The sequence below is a fragment of the Triturus cristatus genome, chromosome 4_1, assembly GCF_964204655.1.
Source record: "Triturus cristatus chromosome 4_1, aTriCri1.1, whole genome shotgun sequence".
Taxonomy (NCBI): Eukaryota; Metazoa; Chordata; class Amphibia; order Caudata; family Salamandridae; genus Triturus; species Triturus cristatus.
The window spans coordinates 557,361,206-557,382,865 of record NC_140585.1 but is presented as its reverse complement, the minus strand read 5'-3'; the positions used below and the strand labels follow the sequence as shown (position 1 = coordinate 557,382,865).

Here is a 21,660-nt window from a genome sequence, read left to right as displayed (position 1 = left end):
CTGTATGACCCCTGTCTCCTGCACTACTCACTAAGCATCTAATGCATAGTAGGACGAAAAATAGTGTGAATATAAATAATATGACATTAAATGCGCTGAATATGCACATGCATGTGTGAATTTGAATGCGGATTCCTTATTTAATGAGAATATCCTCTGAGACTTGATCTATGAAAGTTTTGTCATGAAAGAAGACTGCAAAAACAGACTTCCGGTGGAACCCTCTAGTGGCCGAGCTGGATAGATGTATCTTTTTAATAACTATCCTTCAGTTATTGGGTTTGTGACACCCGGAACGGAGTCACCTTCAGCCCGGAGAAGTGGTGCGTGGGTCGGGTGAGGGAGGTGTAGGATGGAGTTGGGTGAAGCAGAGTAAAGAGTTCTTGCAGGTGCCCCTTTAAATAGATCCAGGGCGCGAGACGGCGCCAGCACCTGCCTGCAGCCTGCGATACATCTCGGGTATCTCTGTACGCCCGGGAGAGCGCAGCGAGAGACAGGCTGCTCCAGGAAGCGTGCACACCATGCGCTCTAGTATGGGACTGCCGGCAGGTAGAGGGTGCGGGCTGGCACTCTGCGTGCACACCGCTGGGGCGGGGGAGGGGTCAGGGGCTCCGGGCTGCACTGAACGTGCACACCACAGGGAGGGGGGGAGGCCTTTGGGCTGCCAATGAGCGTGCACACCACTGGGATGAGGAGGGTTGCACAGGGCTGTGTGCCCACCGTTGGGGCAAGGGGGGGGTGAGGCGGGTTCACACTGGTGCATGCACACCGCTGGGTGGGGGAGGGGGTAGAGGCTACAGGCTGCCACTGAACGTGCACACCACGGGGGGGCGGGCAGAGGCTTCGGGTTGCACTGAACGTGCATACCACTGGGGGCAGGGGGGACAGAGGGCTGCGGGCTTGACTAAGCATGCACACCACTGGGGCGGGGGAGGGCGGCAGAGGGCTGCGACTAAGGTGCACGCCGCTGAGGGGGGGGCAGAGGCTGCAGGCTGCCACTGAGCGTACATGCCTCAGGGGGTGGCAGAGGCTGCGGTCTACCACTGAGCGTGCACACCACTGGGAGGGCTGGCAGAGGCTGCGGTCTACCACTGAGCGTGTACACCACTGGGAGGGCTGGCAGATGCTGCGGGCTACCACTGATTGTGCACACCACTGGGGTAGGGGGGGCTGCGGGCTGTCACAGCATTGCACGTGCACACCACTGGGGAAGAAGGGCTGCGGGCTGGCACTGAACGTGCAGGTTGCTGGGGCAGAGGGTTGCGGGTAGCACTGAAAGTGCACACCGCTGGGGGCAGAGGGCTGCAGGCTGGCACTGAACGTGCATACTGCTGGGGGTGGGGGGCGGAGAGGGCTGCGGGCTGCCAATGAGCTTCCACGCTGCTGTGAGACAGAGGGCTGCAGGCTGGCATTGAACATGCATACCACTGGGGAAGGAGGGCTGCAGGCTGACACTGAGTGTGCAAGCCGCTGGGGGCAGAGTGTTGCAGACTGGCACTGAATGTGCACACTGCTGGAGGAGCGGGGTGGAGGGGCAGAGGGCTGCAGGCAGGATTCTACCTTTGAGAGCATACCACACTGGATTCCGAGGTGAAGTGGGGGCTGGTAGTGGGGTGAGGTGTAAACGGTATAACATCAGAGGTGGCCGGGTCAACAAGTTAATAGAGGGAGCCAGAGCTGAGCGTTGAAAAGCCGGGCTTACTTCAGAGAGTCCGTGCACCAAATGAACATTGAAAATATTTAGCATGTAAATCACGCAAGCGATGTCATGTAAATAAAAGCCAGAGTCTGTTCAGAATTCAAAAACAGTCTGTTTATTAACGCGAGGAATCGTTTCATCTTAGTACTGCAGATTATACCAAGGCATTGAGAAGCACTTATTAAAACGGACTGTTTTTTTAGATTTGTATTATGTTTAATGCAGCATTATAGTCTTTACCAAATGCAAGAGGTGTTTGTACAACGGACACCTGAACTTGTGAATTTGACGGTGTCTCGTGAGATAATGAAGACAAGCGCGCTCTCGAAAGAGGATCGCGCCGGAGCATGGGCATCTCTTGTCTTTAAACACATGGCACCATAAAGATAAGAATGTGCTTCACAGGCCACCCAGTCCGGATCGCAAGCCAAAGGGCGGCAACCAAAAACCCTCATTTCCAATGGCAGGCCACCGTTTAGCATAAACGGTGACGCCAGCCAATGGAAATGAGGGTGGGCCCTCTTCTGAAAGTCCTTCTAAGCAATAAATCTCGCCGAGCAAGCTCCGCATGTGCGCAGCAACGCTAGGCGAGACCTAAAAAACAATGACTGCCACAGTGTGGATTGGTGGAAGGCAGAGCAAGAGGAACAAGATAGAGAAAGTAAAGTGCCTAAACATACATGGCAGAGACAAGACAAGGCAACTTGGAAGGGAAATACCACTGTCAAAAAGAAAGGAGAATATTAAGAATACCAGAAAGAAAATAGCAGAAAAAATTGGAGAGGAAATAGTGCAAGGGTAAAAAGTACAAAAAGATTTTTAAAAACTTGATAGTGGGTGTGTTACATTTTATAAAATATGAAGGTCTACACACTGCGATGATTCTAGTTGTGTTACCATACTCCAATGTGACCAGCCGTCTCCAATTAACTATTTTGTTTTCCAAGTGCATTCAATATTAAAACCAACAAACTAGCAATGTTCGTCAAATGTTTTTATCATATTTCACAATTGAATCTCACTCTATTAAGTGATTAAAACATGTTCACCCATTCTAACAGAACAAGGTGCAACAAAGAAAATCAAACAACATTGACATGTAAAATTAAGAGTAAAGATGTGCTCAGTTGGTTTGTAATTATTTCCATGAGCATCAAAATAATCTTGGATAACGGTGTGAGTATTGGAACATACATTACATGAAGGCCTGTTTGGTATATGTGAGATCATAAGAATTGTGATTGTAGGTACAAAGACAGTTCCATCTATAAGCAACAAACAACATTCAAAGGACATCTATAGAAATTACATTTATTCTTCGGTGTCCTGCTTATGACTCAATTATGGTACCTAAGAACATTAAATGGGGTGTGCATAAATTATCTGCATTAACTTATAAGTTGCCATGGAAGCCAGAATATGTTAAGATCTTAAAGAAAATAAATAATTAAATGCTAAGGAACTAGGTTACAAAATCAGTAAGATATACAAAAGAAGTAATCGAGTTGGATCAAGGAGGGCGGTTGATGAAGAGTTCAATGGTAAATATAGTATGGTTCTGGCTATTAATAAATCCATTTAATTTGTATAACTTTGGGAATTATGCAATCTACTGTTTATTAAGTTGAACTATCCCATTACAAAAATGGACAAAGCTATAATGCTCTAATCTCTTTTTAAATCACATTTTCTTGTCACGGGCCAAAATAGCTGAGAAACACTGACAGCATTATTTAATAAAGCTTATTTACTGCATTCTGTATATGCCTGGTTGATAAGGCCAGCACAGGCGATACTAATATTTTGATTAAAGTAAAATAAACAACTACCGGAAAATTAGATTCTTTAAAATTTGAAAATAGTTTTAACATGGCATTTATGTGATACAGTCCATGACATGAATTTGCAGTGTATCTAGATCCGGCAAAATGTCTCCACACTTAGGGCAGGCGTGCATTGGAATACTGTGTGGCTGCTCGTCCGTTCCTGTGTAGCAAAGTGCAGAAACACAATGGATTAAAATTCAACTCAAGCAAGCACCTGATTTCAAATTCCTAATCTGTAACCTATCCAAAGGTGAAACAACAAACGGTAACATTAATCAATGAGAACATTCTAGCAGAATCTAAATCTGAAAAAACGAACTTTACATGCCTTTAAACCTCTGCGCTTTAGCAATCTTAAAAATGTAATGGTGGGCAGAACTGGTGACATTTCAGGAAAGAACAGCTGTTGCTAATCGTCAAAATTAGCTAGTGCTTATTCAGAAATAATAGAGATCTTCATTTAAGTTTTTAAAAAAAACATTAGAAATTCATTGAAACAAAGCTTAAAATAATGTTTTAGTTAGGTGTTGAAAGGAGTAAAAGACTAGCATTAAAAAATAAATAAAAAAAATTAGACAGCCGACTAACCTACCCACTGCTTACGACCTCATATATTACATCAAGGTTTATATCATCCAATGACTGTGGCAGTTTGTTATATGCATTTCATATAGGGAGGTATTCAGCAAGCTACCCAATTTTCTATCACCTCTGTAATGCTAATGGGCATAACCTTTCGCAACATGCAGAACATAAATCACATCTATGAAAGCACCCACAGTTAGTACATATTATGTTTTCCTTTACTGGTATTCAGGTGTGTAAGAAATGTAACATCCTTTAGACATTCATGCGATCATCAATTTTTTAAACCTTCGATATCATTCAAAAGAGTGCCATCCTGCACTGCTTATGACCTCACATATTAAATGTGGGTAGTTACGGTTAGGTCCCAGCTACCATAGGATATAGATTTTTTGGTTTGCTAATAACTTTGGGGCCACTTGATGAATCTTCACAAAACATTCCAAAAAAGTTCATCCACCTCAGCTCTTTCCTAGAAAGTTTCAGGATAATCAGTCAAGAATGGACAAGAAGGTGTGCTCCACCTCCAGAGGAGTCGATAACGGACACTAGTTGATTTAAGAGGGGATGAGACCATGTCAACCAAACTACCGCAATATTATGGTAATAAATGTATAATTATAGTGGAAGAGTCAACATGTACTAGGAAGCGTAAATGTATACTAATGCGATATCCTGTAACTGTATTTTCACATGTTTAATCTGTAATCAATAAAAAGAATAAAAAGAAAAAAAGAAAGGACAAGAAGAGACCTGGGGGCTCAAACGCAATTTTCCTATGCAATTTCCAAAGGGATTTTTGAACTATGCTACAGCCAAAACGGTTGAACAGAATTACACAAAAGTTGGCAGAAAGCTAGATCTTTACAGAGAAAGCATGCTTTTTGGGATTTGGTGTAAATCAGTTCAGTAGTTCTTAAGAAATAACGGTTCAAAATGTATAGATATCTGGATGGTTGGGTATGCAGAAGTACAGCAGCAGTCAACTTACAAAAATTGTCCGAAGGGTCTTTTTTTCCCTGTTGGCCACCTTGCTATCGCCGGAGCGAGAGGCTCCTTTGAGACCTGCAAGAGCTCACGTTCTGAAACAGCTGGCCGCAATATGAAAAGAAATGTTGAAGCCGCTATTACAAAATACAACTGCAAAATGGGGGCTGCAGGAGAATCATCGCCCCCCCAGGCTTTCCTATCTGCACCCATCCCTTGTTGTGGTGGGAGCCTTCCTTTTTTTTTTTTTGCTTGGTGAGTACTTCGGTTCCACCCGGGGCACCCACCCCATTTAGAGCTGTTGGGGGCAGTGACGGAGGAAAATGGCCCCTGCAGCACCCCCCGCCCCCTCCCCACCGGCACCCATCCTGGGTGTGGTAGGAGCCGCTATAGTTGGTTGCTCCCAATTGGTTGGAGCAGCTTTGATTTCTGCTTCTGCTGGGCTGGAGCAATCTAGTATTCACTGCCCCCAAAAGTATGGGCAGGGAGATGAAGATCTCTCTGCACGTACTTGTGGACAAGGAACAGCGCAATGTCCTGGGGCATAGTGTACCCATAAAACTGTATGTTGTCAGGTACCGGGTAGACCCAATGTCCCCCCCCCCCCTCTCAAATCGTTTTTTCCCCCCAGGCCTCAGGGGATGGGGTTCCTGCGGTCATTTAATGGCTATGATAGAAGGGTCTTATGCTCCCTCCCCTCAAAAATGATATCTGTCCCAGAGGATGGGGTTCCAAGGGCCTATAAAAGGGGTGGAGCATATGGCCTCCCCCTCCCCGAGCTATGGAAAGGCCCCTGGAGTTATAGTTACCTTGGGGACTGAGTTATAGTTACTTGTGATAAATATAACTGCTGAATTTCTATGGTTTTGTGCCTGTAAAATGTGAACCTAACTATAAAGTCCTTATAACCTTCTTTTTTAATGAATGTTAAAGGTTTTTTTTAAATTCTATTCCCTAACTATAAAGACCCTGTAATCTTAGTTTTTTTCAGTGAATTTCTATGGTTCTTAATGCTATTTCCTAACTATAACGTCTCTGTAACCTAGGTGTGTGGAGGGTGTCTCAGTGCATGTGACTGGCTGTGAGAGTGGGGTTTTGTGTGTGTGATTGTGTGTGGTTGTGTGTGAGACAGAGAGAGAGAGACAGAGACAGAGACAGAGACAGAGAGAGAAGGTGTGCAAGTGCCTCTGCGGGTCTGTGAGGGGTTGTGTAGGTACTTTTTGGGTCTTTGAGTGGGTGTGTTTATGTGGGTGTGCGTGTGCAACTGGCTGTGTGGGTCCGAGTGGGTGTGTAAGTGGTTGTGCGTGGGTGTTCCAGCTAACCGTGTCGATCAGGTCCCGTCTAGGAGCAGCTGCACTGAGAGGCAGTGTGTTACCGGCGGGACCACGTATATGTTGCATTTGGCCAAGTCTACTTGACACAAAGGAACAGTGGTGACATACTACTTCGCAGCGAAGCAGTGTGGGATCCTGGCACCCTGGTGATAGCAAAGTAACTGCAGACGAACCCTCTGGCACTATTTGAGGAGACGAGTGGAGAGGAGCCAGTAAGTGGCAGTAGCTTGCGAATCGCGAAGGTGTGGACAGGTGTTGGGTCAGATGACGAAGTGCGAAGTGACCCAGTGAAACACTTTGGTGATACAGTGAGCGCATTGGAGGGTGCATGAGACAATGGGGCGCACTAGAGGAGCCGGGTCGAGGGCCTCCTCACAAGCAACTGGGCCCTGTGACGTGGATCCACCACAATTAGTTGGGGTGCAGACGCCTCCGACGATCGCCTAGATGCTATACTATAGGCCATAAAGCGCTCTAGCGCTTCCATGGAGGCTAAACTGGACAAGGTAGCGCTGGACCTTAACTTACTACATGCGGGCCTTCGGAATCTGAAAGATCAGCTAGTTGCTGTGGGGCAGGAGATTGCTGAATTGAAACCAGCCACAGAGTTCCAAGATAAAGCAACAGAATGACTACGAAGTCCGGATCCGGTACCTTGAAGCCCGCATTGAAGGCGAGGAGCAATGTCCGATTGATTGAGATGCTGGAAAGTGCAGAGGGCCAAGATGTGGTTGCTTTACTGGAAACCTGACTTAAAACCATTCTGCCTGCTGACATTTTCTCCCCATTCTTCACCATAAAACGGGCACATCCAGTTCCAGGCAGAAAACCAGCCCCCGGTGACAGAGCTAGTCCACTCATTTTCAAGCTCTTGCATTTTAGGGATCAAGATGAGATCCTCCGGGAGTCCAGGAAACTGGACGACATTCACTACGAAAACGCCAAGGTGCTGTTCTTTCCGGACTATACTATGACGGTTCAGTGTCAGCAGGGTCTTTCTTACCGGTGAAGCGCCAGCTTCGGCAACTCAGTCTTTCCTACTCGTTGATGTTCCTGGCCAGGCTCCGTATTATCTCGGATGAGAAGTCCAGATTCTTCGATACGCCTCAGGATGTTTGGGACTGGTTAGAGACATTGGATCTATATTCTGGCCCGAGACCTGCGGACATTGACACGACATGGGTTGGGAAAGCTGGTGGCAGAGAAACTCAAAGACGGCGTCCCAGACGGTGGTTCCCGGGGTCGGCGGCAGCACCTGGCCCAGACCAGATTTGTAAGGAGCGGCAGGATGTGGTCCATTTCGCCGAGAAGATGGCAAAAGCAGCGACGCCAGCAGATAAAGTGGACACTTCCTATCATTCATTGGGGGACTCATCTGATAAAGCATCTATGGGAATGCCATACGTTAAACCCCAAACGGCGGATGGTATCGTATGAAACTGTCTATATTGAGATTGCCTTGCTGGGTGCTGTTGGTTGTTTTACTGTGGGGAATTCGGTATGCTCCTGGGGTCTACATGTGCTATCATGAATAAGGGTCGGGTTGGTTTGGTGTGTACTGGGGGTGTTGCTGAGCTTGAATATCGCATGTGCGTTGTGCCAATGTATTGGCGGTTGTCTTTATGAGGACTTTAAGAGGGTGTCCTGCATGGTTACGCAACCCCCTGATTTCCCCACGGATGCCACAACTAATTCGGCAGTGCTGAATAGCTGGGCACAGGGTTGGGGTCTGGTTGACGTGTGGAGACTTCAACACCCAGGGGAGAAAATATACTCCTTTTTCTCTGCACCTCATAACCTTCACGTCATGCTTGATAGATTCTTTGGGTCCCCCTGCCTCCTGCTGTATGTTTAGAAATCGGAGTATTGGGGGCGCAGGCACTCCGATCACAATCCTCATTGTGCTGTGGTGGCTTGGGAAGGAAGGATACCAGGAGTCCTTACATGTCGGCTACAACCGGCTATGTTGGAAGACTCGATGTTCCGGGAGACGAATGGTGAGGCAATAGGGGAATACTTTGAACTTAATACGGGGACTGCCTCCTCCGTGCGAGTGGAGTGGGCGGCTATGAAAGTCACCCTAAGAGGGAAGTAGTGGGGCTGGGCTGCGATGACAGGTAGCTTCGGACCTACTCGAGATGGAAAATAGTTTACTGTTGCTGGAATCTAGGGCTGTGAGGGACACTGGGGGATTTGCCGACCTTGTGGAGGTGCGAAAGAAACTTGGGGAGCTCCTTGAACGACAGCGCTGCCTCAACTTCGCAGCACACTCTGCATCAGTGCACGCTAAAGCATACCGCTCGGGGCCTCTCCTTGCTTGGTTGATCAAACAAGAGCAGCCTGGAGGGCTAATTACAACTCTCCGTTCTTCGGGTAGGGAGCTTTGGTTTACCAAGCTAGAAATACAAGATGAGCTGTCTGCACATTTCACACAGCTGTATAAAGCTGTCCCGCAGGCCTCAGAAGAGGCGATTCAGCAGTTCTTAGACGGACTCCCATTCCCAGCCCTGTCGCTAGAGCAACGGACAAACTTGGATGCCCCGCTTACACTTGAGGAGGTACGGGGTACTATGAGAGTTTTGCCTTCTGGAAAGGCTCCTGGCCCCGATGGCCTTCCTCATGAATTTTATAAAGCATATGCGGACCCCCTGAGCCCCCAGCTGCTCAAAGTATACACGGAGGCACTTGAGTCTTCAGCCGTCCCTGCCACGATGACAGAGGCTACACTGATCACGCTCCCCAAGCCAGGCAGGGACCCCACCTCCATGGGGCGTATCGTCCCTTGGCACTCCTAAACAGGGATTATAAGATTTTGGCGAGCGAGCATCCTGGCAAATAGACTGGCGCCGTTGATTCCCCAACTGGTTCACCCAGACAAGAATGTGTTTGTGCCGGCTCGCAATAAATCGCTTAGTATATGACGACTGTTCAGGGTGATGCATGGTGCTTTGTCGACTGTTGTGCTAGACCTGGAGAAGGCCTTTGACACGGTTGAATGGTCCTTTATGTTTGCTGTGCTTCACCGTTACGGTTTTAGGCCCTACATTTTAGGCCTTATACGTCTGCTGTACGGAGCTCCCACGGTTCGGCTGCACCTGGGGTTTCTATTTCTCTGAGCCTATTTCGATAAAACGGGAGACTCGTCAGGTATGTCCTCTCTCTCCCCTCTGATCTTCGCCCTGGTGATTGAACCGTTAGCAATGGCACTGCACACTTCAGCGTCAGACTGGGGGATACGTCTCGGGGATGGCATACATGCAATTTCGCCCTATGCTGATGGCATTTTGTTGTACATGCAGGATATTCTGGCGATTCCACAAATCATTCCCGCCACGTTGAAATCTTTTGCAGCCTTGTGTGGGCTGGGGGTGCACTGGGGCAAATCTTGTCTCTACCCCTTTATTTCTAGTACGGAGGACCCGGTCTGGGAGGTGGACGGGAGGGTAGTGCAATGGCAGTCGGTGGCGTTCAGATATCTAAGTATCCACATTTACCACAACCCTCAGGATCTTATAGATGGTAACATAACGAAGGCGGTTTCAGCACTTAAGTCCCAGATTGAATTCTGGAAGATGCTGAACCCTTCAGTTATAGGTCGGGTGAAGTTAATCAAAATGGTCATGCAACCATGCCTTCTTTATTATTTAGCTAATTTACCGCTCTACCTTTCAGTGTAATTCTTCCGCTCTCTGGAGAGGATTGTTTGGGATTTCATCTGGAATAACTTGCAGTGCCGAGTAGCACTGGTGAAATTATACCTTCCTCGCTCAAAGGGGGGGCTGGCTCTGCCCAATCTGGAGCACTATTTTTTGGCGTCCCAAATTTTATGGATGGAGGAATTACATTTATCAGACTCGGCGGAGCATGACCCCCGTACTCTCTGGGCAAGATCCTTTACCTATTTCATCCTGGTAATAAATCAAATGAACCTGCCTCTGTTGGTATGGATAGCGCAGAAATGTTTCCATAGGGCCCTTTGTATCACCAATTATGTCATACCATACGCACCTGTTGTGCCTATCTGAGGTATGCCGACCGTGCGTGGACGTGTCCAGAGTGCGAACCTTACTTCCTGGGCAGATGCTGGTATATCTACCATAGGAGACTTATGTGGAGAGAGGACATTGAGGCCGTTTCTTGATATTACGAACGAGGATGGCGTCCCTCCAGGTCAATTTTCGAATCATGCCTCCTGGACTGCCGCAATGAGACGCTGGTGGGGAGATATAATGCAAAAACCCCGACGCATCTCTTACTGCAATACGTGCATGTTATGGGCAGAGGCACTTCACTTGGTGAAGTGGTTCGCGGAATCGATTAGGGAACATACCCTAGCAGATCTAACGCCTTTGCGAGTTAAGTGGGAGGCAGATCAGGGGAGGCCTATCTCGGAGACGGAATGGTCCATGGTACTCGAAAGCCCCAGGCAGGTCCCCAGAAATACCAGTTTTAGGTTAATCCAATTTTATATTGTCCACAGGGCCTATCTTTCCCCAGAAAAAATTAATCAGTATTTTCATAGGCAGGATGCGTGTTGCCCGTGCTGCAAGCTAACGAATGCAGATATATTACATATGCTCTGGTCCTGCCCGACAGACTTACAGGGAGAAGGTGCTAGAGGCATTAGCCACTTGTATGGATAGGGAGATACCGTGGACATGGGAAATGAGCATAGTTGGTGTGTTCCCCATGGATAAAAAACACAAAGCATCAACCCGTTTTTTGGACCTGGGCTTTATTGTGGCTAAACGATTGATTACCTGTAGGTGGAAGTCGGAGGAACCCCCACAGATGAGAGCCTGGCTTTTCACCATGCTCAACTGGGTGAAGGCTGAAGTGGTCTCCCTGATATGAGCGGATACGTTGGGTTTATGTAAATTCCCCATCTCCGCTGAATGGAATCCTATGCTACGTGCGCTACAGGAATTGCTGGTGCCGGATGATTCAATGGATGTTCCCATCCATGCTGATTAGTGTGTTAGATTGGAGTGGATTTTGGCCCGGAGGTGTCAATTGCTGTGTGGACTGAGACCCCTGTCCCCTTTGCCGAATGGTCATTTCTTTAGGTGGTCTGTCAATTCACGTACTGGGTGATCGACTGTATTCCGATGTGTGACATTAGAGATCTGTGTTTTCCTTTCTCCCTCTCTGCGGCTCTCGTTATCCTTCCCCCCTGTTTTTCCCGATAGTTTTTTCCACGTTTGGTGTTCTGATAAAAATGTTTAACTCCATAAACAGATTTACGTGATAGGCGGAGTGAAGCCATAAGAACCATAACTATACAATGTGTTGTATATTGCATAATAGAAGTCATGTTGCACCACAAAGTGCTTGTACAGTACTCTTGGAGGAGGGAGGAGATGCCATTATTATTGGGCTGTACAACAATGTTACTACTGGGTATATATATGTTTACTATGTAACCACGCCAGTGTGTTGTTGCTATATTACTTGGATTTGATATTTGTCCATTGGCTCTGAGCTGTGATTTTTATGATACTGTATCTTTAATAAACAGATCAAACAACAAAAATTAGTCTACAGGTGGGCCTGAGAGATAGAATCCTGTAAAGATAAAATAAAGCTCTTCACAGGGCGGGGAACGGGTGTTGGGGGGTCTATAGACTACTAATGTTTTTATAGAGTGATTTGGATCCATTGTAATGGTGAGCAACAGAAATATGATGTTTAAGAGCAGATTGATTGTCCATATGGAGACAGACTTTTTTTATATTAATAACTGCAATGCCGCCTCTTGGCATTTCGAGCAGTTAGCTCATCTGAAGTTGTAGCTAGAGGTCATGGCCATGATAAGATTTGGGGCAAAATGCCCTTCAAGCCAAGTTTACATAATAAACGCTGTATACAAGTTAAAATCCTCAAGGAGGCTCTTGAACTCTGCGGCATGTTTCACCATTAAGCAAGCATGGAGTAATACACATGAAAGCTTAATTGTCTGGCTAGCGGAGTAAGGCAGTGACTTTAGGCTGGCTGGCATGATATTACTCAGAGTTACCTAGGGAGATGATCAAATCTATGCTCACCTTCTCACATGGGTAGATGAGAAATTGGGTCAAAACTGATCTCCACATGAATGGGTCCAAACTGAGGTGGCATGGTGGGCGAAAAACAATGGATTGGGATTCAGCCCGAGCAATCGCCAGTGGCTGAGATTAATTAGAGAATTCCATCATTCACTTTTTTTTATTTTTTAAATGGGCAGCATTGCACATAAGGCAGCAGATTTTAAATATGATCTATATGGCTTACCTCTTTGAACCAACTGAGGTGTATTTTCCCAAAGACTTGTGTGTCGCATCTGCAGCTCCCCTATCGACTGCCTGAAGAAACAAAAAGGAGTCAAGTTTTACATTGTGAAGGAATAATAGATGATGCATTAAAACAAGCACATGAAATATAAATTCTATTTACCACAATATGCTATGAGCAACCTTAATCGAAAATTGTTCAACTGAATCTTCTCTGCCGCTAGATGAACTTTGCTTTCTGCTGCTTGATAATCAGTTCCACAAAGGACAACCAACTTACATACATTATAGCATAAGGTGTGCTCAGGTTTCATCGTCACCATCCCAGAAACCTGCTTTAGAATAGCTGTACAACACTCATTCCATTAACTTGGAATTGAGCTGGTGCATTTAAAAATGCAGACACATAACAGTGTGTATTTGTAAAGCACTATTCAGTCACATGTATTTTTGCACTCAATAATAGATCATTTGGAGTCAGTTATAATAATTTGCACTACAACTTACTACAAAGAGAAGATGTGACACAGCAAAGCGATCATATGCGGTATATCCTAGGCTTCAAAGCAATTGGGATTGTGTATTAAAGCAGTTTAACTGGCACTTCAATGAGACCTAGTAGAGCGGTCGCATCAGGTAGTTCTGGTCTCTTCCCTCGCATCCACCAGAGACCACCTACAATACACCTCTCTAATATTTAGCTACTCTAGCATCCATGTGAACTTTTACCATGCCGATAACCATTCATTCAATTCTCGTAATCAGCTCTCAATGGACGGTCTAACATTCTAAAGCCAAACAATGGCAATATGACTCTTGACAATTTTAAAAGAGCTAGGTCTGAGAAAATGCCGTCCCACATTTATTAAATTGCAACTTTTCGAAAATGAAACGTTGAATCACTGTATAGCTAAATATATGAAAGGGGTTGTTAGATTTAGAAAAACAACGTAATATCTCATCCCCTCATTGCGATCAACCAGATGTCATTTCTAACCCATGCACATGTTGGACAATGAAGTATGAGGCTGAAGTCTTTTTAATAACGTTTTTTAATGGCTTTTTAAATCATTTTGTAGAATCGATGTATGTACTTCTTGTACCATGGTTTTATGATTTAATACTTGAATCGAATAAAGCAAATTTTGATTTGACTCTTCATCAGCAGAAAGGATAACTCTTTCATCTTATACCCCCTTTGGTGGAGACCCAGTATGCCATGCTTCATAACCATATCCCAGAAAACTGTCCCCACTGGGCACGTCCTATCATGTGCACTAAATCAGTTTGTCTTTAGTTACATCAAAGGCATCTTTCAATCAGGTAAATTAATATTGCTCGGTATGATAGGGGTACAATATGCCCTGTGTAGAAACTTATATTGTGAGAGTTGAAATCTGGCATTGCCTGTAACTAGGTATCAAGAAATTATAGCATAGAGAGACCAGCTGGTCCGTCCAGTGTTATGGAGGGGATGAGCGGAAAAAGAACAATTGGTGGATGGAATTCTGAACAATGCTAAAAATCCACTCCCAGTAGAGAGATTTGGACCTAAATCAATAGTTTATTTTGCTCACCATGCAATTCATGTTTGGACCCATCCAATTGCAAATCAGTCTTGACCCTGCTCCCCATGTAAACAGTCCAGCCTGAACTGCCAGGCTATGTAGGGGTTACGGGAACCCCTAAATTGGCGAGTGGAGGGATCCAAGGCCATTCATGTAACAATGTGTGCTCACTAATAAGTCAGAGCTTACAGTGTTTTCCGATGTATATCCTGGTCCCATTATAATCCCTTTATGGTGAAGAGCCTGGTAGTGGTAGGTGTTCATTATTTCATCATTCAATCCCCTTAAATTGGTGTGTAATCTATATACCCAATGTTGTTCTCTTTCCTATACCACTTTAGTCATGTTGGGTTTTGTGTCTATTTTCTCAATGACCCTCCAGTGGAAGTCACTCTTCGAAACATTTTTTTCAAGGGAATGTGTTGTTATACATGTGGTAGTCCGTTGGCACCGGAATTTGATGCAGATTATCGCTTTTCTGAAAGTCATGACTATATATATATATAAATATATACGGCTATAGACACATTAAATGAGGTATACCGCATTCATTTATTTAGTTTTAGTTGGTATGGCTCCTCTGTTCCCATTGTGTTTTCAGGCCTAGTTGATTATTTTGGTCAGGGTTGGGACGCTGCATTCTGAACACCCTCCACAAGGGAAGCATCCCATCACTCTCAGGAGATCCCAAAGGGGACGTTGTTCCCGGTTATTTTGTTTTGGTCTCATATGGACCAGTAGATCCCTCAAGCTCGTATTCCTTTTGAAGGAAAACAAAGGTTTTTCATACTGTATTATTTTATTGACTGTATTAAAAAGCTTACTATTTGTACTAACACGTCAATTGTGTGTTAGCTAGTTTTGGCTTGTCTTCCAACAGGGCCTCCCTGTAATTGTTACGTTCTCTTCTTTTAAATTTGTCAATGATCCTAATAGGATAATACTATTCAACACATTTCTCAATCTAGATTTTAGCCTCTGCTTTATAATCATTTAGTTCTGAACAGTTCTGTCTAACCCGGAGGAATTGTCCTAGGAGTATAGATCGGGGCTGTGCACTTTCACAACCCAACAGGGTATTCTTGTCTGTCGATTTAGTATAAATGCTCATTTTCAATTTCCATCCTACTGCAGTAATTGTTACATCTAGGAAGGACATCTGATTGGGATCAATATTCATTATGAATTTTAGGAAGGGATTACAAGGGTTTAGCCAGCTTGTTCTGTGCTGCCAAGTCACAAAGACATCATCAATATAGCAACACCAAACAGCGAGTTGTGTTTTGTAGGAATTATTATCCTAAATATTTTCTTTTTCAAATTGGTGGACAAATAGACAGGAAAGGCTGGGAGTGAAGGTACTACCCCTGAATGTCCCATGTTGTTGCAAAAAGGTAGTACCTTCATTCTCAAAGACGTTCTTGGTATATGCAAGCTAAGCTAGACTCATGATCCAGTGGGCTGAGCCTTTATATGACCATTCCTCTTCTGAGAGTAAATCCTCAGTGACGCTGAGGCTCTCCTCTTGTAGTATAATTGCATACAGTGCCTCCACGTCTAAAGTCATAAACAAGTTTTTTCTTAGGGTCAAAGTCAATGTTGGACATTATGTTCAATAGGTGTTTATTGTCTTTGATATAAGACTGCATCTTTGTTACCAGTGGGTGGAGGAACCAATCTACAAGGGTTCAGGGGTTCAAGGATCAATCTTATACCTGAAACTATTGGTCTATCTGGTACTGGGACACGCTGCTTATGGATCTTGGGAAGCATGTACAAATATGGTGTCCTAAGTTTGGGGGAGATCAAAAATTCAAGTTCTTTTAGTGTGATCCACCAATTCTCTACCTTTGTTTACCAAGAATTTTATCTCCCTCTGTATCATGGGTGCTGGATCTGAATTTAAGATTTTAAAGTTTCTTCTGTCCCTTAGTAAGGCCAAACATGCTTCAAGGTAATCCTCTTTCGTCTGTATCACATGTGCCTCACCTTTGTCTGCCTCTTGATTGACACAATTTGTCCTGGCTTTTAAATTTTCAAGTTGCTCTATCCTTGAAAGATTGTAGTAATTTACTCTCTTAGGGTCTAGTCTTTCAATGTATTTTATAACCGCCTTCTCAAAGGTGATGATTTCAGGTGGTATGGTGGTAACTCCTAGGATTGAACAGTGCCTTATTCCATTCATCAGTTCAGAATTGAGTGAAAAGTCTCTTTCCCATTTTGCTCTAACCTGCAGTGTTGACTCAGGTGAATTCCTAAGAGTGCTCCATAAAGTGCTCGAATAACCCTAACACTGCCCTGCAGGGAAAAAACCTCAGCAAGCATTTATGTTTCATGTATTCTGTCAAGGAATACCTCCCTTGCTGGTCTTGCAACGCCAACTAATATCAAAGATTGCTATGGGTGAATCCCAAAACGAGTCCTATCCTCATTGAATGTTAAGAATTTATTTTCCCTATATAGCTCTCCTATCTTGCGACATCTATTCTCAAACCAATGTGCAATACTCTTTACATCTCTCAGGGTTTTTAAACTGTTTTAGGCCCCAGATTTCGGCATCAAGCAAAAAAGGAGAATGTCCAAGAACTCTTTACCATCCTATCGTAACCTGCGATATAATCGATAGAACTTTTAAACTGTTATCAGGTGACAAATATGAGGATTTCCCAACATAACCAGCCAGCAAGCAACTCTCTGTTTAGTTGGTAGTCTAACCACTGAAACAAATGCTGCAGTTGTGCAGCCAGATAGTAACATTCAAAACCAGTTAACACAAGGCCTTCTTAATCAACTGAAGTGAGAGTTTAAGTGAGGATTACTTAACTCTGTTGACAGTACAAGACTTCAACAAGGATTGTTGCAGGGATTCTGCACATATACAGAACTATGCACAGGAAAACAGGACCTCGGTGTATAGGGGTTATACCTTCCTACCACCTTAGTACCCAAAATGCCAAAACCGACTTGCTATAGTGTCTCATTCACTCTCTTACATATTCACGAAGTTACAAATGATTAGACAACCCAGAACACAACACTCCCGACTCTCTCAGGAATCGCGGTAGCAAGACAACCCTTTCGCTCACACACTCATGCTTGTCCACAATAAGAATAGTCGGTCACGGTATAGTTTAAAATGTTAATTTTACTTAACGTGCTTCATGATGCAGTACACATGCCATAACCAGCAGCAAAATGCATAAACACAATATAGTTAGCATTGTTACAATTCCATAGCATATGAAAGGGGATATCATTTTATAAAGACAGTGGAAAAGTACTACAGGACCTAACCACCCTACCCGTGATAGGAAAAAGTTATTATATAAAAGAAGACCTCTGGGCTTTGTCAGCAGGCCCCGAACCCGACGGCCTATATGATAGGTTTACATCATAGGAACAGCACAGCTCTTCTCTCTGGAAAGGTCTCTCCCCAAGTGTGTGAACAACATGCTTTGCTGTAATATTAAAGCACGCAAATCCAGTAGTGTAGCTGTGTTTAGCATGTTATATCTAGGTGCTAGGGACTGACCAAAACAGAATAACAAGGAACATTGCGTATCGACCTTGTACAAAGTGTTCAGACTAAACTCCAGTAATTAGTAGAAAACGCGAACAGCAGACAGTTCTCATGTGAAAGGCATAAACAGAGTCTTGCAAAATAAAGTCATGTAGTAACGTGCGCAAAAGCAGTATCATGGAAGTGAAGCTCATGCTAACGTAGCAATGTCAACAATGACCCTCACCAGCCATACAACAGGATGTGACCATCAGATCCAACTCCAAAAATAATGACTTAAGGATAAGGGATTTTTACCCTAAAACACATACAGGCAATGGGGAAGCTCCATCATCTTAACAATCCAGTCCAATAAAGACAACAATATTATATATGTAAAATTACCAAACTAATCGAGTATAATGGACTTGTGGATCCTCCTCCTCCACACTGGAGACATTAAGTGAAATATTGTTTTGGCTTGCAAGGGCAACGTGGCTCCCCAAGAACTTCAATGACCTGTGCTGCCACACAAGTACAGGTCATGGAGATCCCTCCTATTCATTCATGCCAGCATGCTCAAAAGGAACAGATGTGACATAGACCAGTTGGCTCTCGATTTGGACGTGCTAGCAAATGTATCCAGTATCCCAAATAACCTTGGGACAGACCTGTCAGACTGAGCCAGATACACCAGCATATTATCTGCATATAGGGCAATTAGGTGAGTTCTATCTTCAATCGTAATACTCATTTATGCTTATCACAATGCTTATTTATGTTTGTCTCTCCTGAACTTTCCAGCCAGTAGTTCCACAGGAAGGACAAACACAAGGGGTGATAATGGCAACTCCTGGCTGGTATCATGGCCAAGCTCTCAGGTCTCAAACGACGAACCCATTCATTCCTCTCCCCCAGCACCAACATCCATACAGCAGCTTCACCCAACTAAGAAACTTGGGACCAAAATTATATCTTCAGAGTGCCACAGACAGGAAGTTCTGTCCTAAAGAGTCAAGCACCCTTTTTAGGTCTCGCGCCTAGCGTTGTGTTGCAGTGCAGTGCACAGCACTGCTCGTGCAGCGAGAGACCTCTTGTACGGGGGTTTCGAAATCGCCCTAGGAATCGCACACGCTTGTGCGTGTGCTTTTCCTTTTGGGCCACGCTATTGGCGTTTGCGTGTGTCTTTTTATTAAAGACAGCATGCAATTGGCCAAAGGCGGGCGCATTGCTCCGCCCATGGCCTATTGGTGTCTTTTACGCGCACCACCGGCCATGTGGTTTCAATTATCGTGCCCAGACACGGGAGCGATAATTGAAACCACATGTTTCGCTGTGGCGCACACGCACCACTCGCAGGCGTGTTTGTTTTACAATAGCGATCGCTTTCGCGATCGCTTTCACTGCCGCTTGTTTTTTTTCATAATGACATTGGGCCACTGGGTGAAGTGATTGATTTATTCTCAGCACTGCAGTCCCTACCCTAAGATCTTTCGAGTTTTTTGATTTTGGTTTTTAAAGTCCCATCTGCACTACCGACCTCACACTCAATCGATCATCCAGTGCTAGGGCCGTGGGGTGCAGTTACATTCCTACGCTGAACATGGAGTTGGAAATGCAATTTGTTTCATTGGCATGTACGGGCGTGAAAGGGAACCCAAAAGCCGAAATGCCAGGGAGGAAGTGTGCTATACAGGGAGAAGTGATGCCGCTGAGGGTGTCAGGCGGGTGCCTCGAAGGGTGTGTGTGACCTTGGGCTGTCTCAGCATATATTCGTTTCAGGATCGGCTCTTCGTTCCTTTTTCAATTAGCTCACGGTCCTTGCGCTTATTTATTTATTTATTTATTTTGGAATGCGGTCCGCTAACTTTAGTGACCGCACTATGTTTATTTATTTAATTATTTTGGAGCGCTCTCCGCTGACTTTAGAGGCACCGCTAGGTTTATTTATTTAATCAATTTGGCGCGCCGGTGTTCTCTGCCATTCAATGTCGACGATCTCTCCTTCTACCGACCCCCCCACACAGGTTCTTCCCCTTGCCCTCCCTGATCCAATCACCAAATTTCTCGTATTCAAGGTCACCCAAAGTGATCGTGCACAAGGGGCGCTGTCTGGCACCTTTTCTGCACAGGTGTTATTTACACCAAAACCAAACGGCTTTCCCTGCACAGCTCTACCGAGTGCACTCTTCGAACCTCTCTGAAAAGTGCAAGTTCTCTGTTTTTAAAAAATTTCTGATGCCACTAAGCTCAAAGTTGCATCTGCAGTGGAAGCTATCGGTCGCACATCAGCAAAGGAGCCAGCCAGACTAGTTCCCATCAGCCTGACCACCCCACAGGCTGACCGGTGACGTGTCTCTGAAGAACTGCCTCGCCTGGCCTCGGAGGGAGAGACACTGTCCTTGGCTTCCGGGGGTACAGCCTGCTCCCCGCTGACACGAGGCACACCGTCCAATAAAGCAAAGTCTGAAGTGTGCTGCCTTTTGACATGCAGCAAAACACGTATTGTGTACACTGCATGGAACCCCCCAACTACCCACCCCCCCAAACGACACGAAGACGCTTTGGAGCCTACGAGAGGGGGGGATACCTGTACCTTCTGTTAGCTAAAGGCAGTGCACGTGTCTTCCTGTTTTCTGGAGGGGAAGGGTGGCACGTAAAAATCCAGATTTTCAGCCTAGACCAACTCTTGCCAAGCACCGCGAGGCTCAAGTCCGCACAGCCCAGTCGTGCGTCCTTGCCACCAAGAGGGGACGGGCTCCTCTCCGCCGCCACTGTCTGCCACCCAGCCACCATTAGGCTTTCTGCTTTTGTCATGCATTTCCCATTTTCTAGCCAAAGAGGCCCCAGTAGGAAGTAAAACAGAGGAGGCAGAGAGTGATGTCACGCATTGCCGCTTGTAAACTTTTATTGCGCACTTTCTCTTCGCAGCTTCAGCCAGTTGAACAAAGAGCTCGAGAAAGGACAGCACAGATCCCCAGCCCCAATTAAGCAATTCACGGATACAGTACACATTCCTGTTCACAGCAAATATGGGCTCACTTGACAACTTTTATTTTTTTAGTTAATTCCACCGTGCGCATGCTAACTTAAAGGAAATTGAAAGCAGGAAAAAGACATCTGGGCAGAGAAACACTTAGTCCATATTAAAACAAGCATTTGCAATGCAATAGGTCTTGCATTTGCGAGAGTTAAAGCTATTAGCATTGTAAATGACAATGCCTTTTATTTGTTTTAAAAACCAAAACATAACCAAGAGGCATTATCAATTACAATGGCAATAGCTCAAACTCGCGTAAATGTGACACCGATTTAAATTTACAACATTTTTAGCTATTGGCATTTTAAATTACAATGCCTTTTTAATTATGTTTTTAAAAGAAAAACAAAAATAAAAAGCATTATTATTTGCAGTGTCAATAGCTCAAACTCGCGTAAATGCGAGACCTATTGCATTGCAAATGCTTGTTATTATTGAGAGGTGACAGCATAATGAGTTTCACGTTTGATGTGGGCCAGCCTATGTATATTGGCAACCGTTATCATGCCTTGAGCAAAACCAGGCTGGTTCTGATGCGCCAGTAGTGTGCCCATCCTCATACATGTTACTGCATTGGCTTTGCTAATGATATTAATACCAGAATTAAATCATGTACAACAGCCTATATGACATATAATCAGTTACGGCATCCACAATCTATCTGTGCCTGTTATCTTTACATGTTGCATAGATTTTAATACCATTATTAACTTGGCCTTAGTAAGTGATTCATCTAAATCTGTCTAAATATGCTGGGGTAATTTCAGGAGCCTTCTCTGTTCATAAAAACTACACTTGCTTAGGGTCTCCCATATCAGGGAACACATATTGCGTCCATAACAATATATAAATA

The 21,660-nt window shown here is 44.9% G+C and overlaps 1 protein-coding gene across 2 annotated transcripts in view; it reads right to left on the bottom strand.

Annotated features, from left to right (window-relative positions):
• Nucleotides 1-1,791: 1,791 nt before the first annotated feature.
• The window catches only part of OPTN (optineurin), a 522,442-nt gene continuing 502,573 nt past the window's right edge, over nt 1,792-21,660 (bottom strand). The window contains exons 13-15 of one of the 2 annotated variants that reach the window (XR_014981292.1): nt 12,702-12,772; nt 2,218-3,685; nt 1,792-2,149 (exon numbers count right to left, since the gene is read on the bottom strand). Coding sequence is in view for 1 of the 2 variants with exons in the window: in XM_085652875.1 (XP_085509001.1) it covers nt 3,576-3,685; nt 12,702-12,772 (181 nt within the window). In the remaining variant the exon portion in view is untranslated. Of the gene's footprint in view, nt 3,686-12,701; nt 12,773-21,660 lie in introns of both variants that reach the window. The other variant, XM_085652875.1, reaches the window with a different exon arrangement.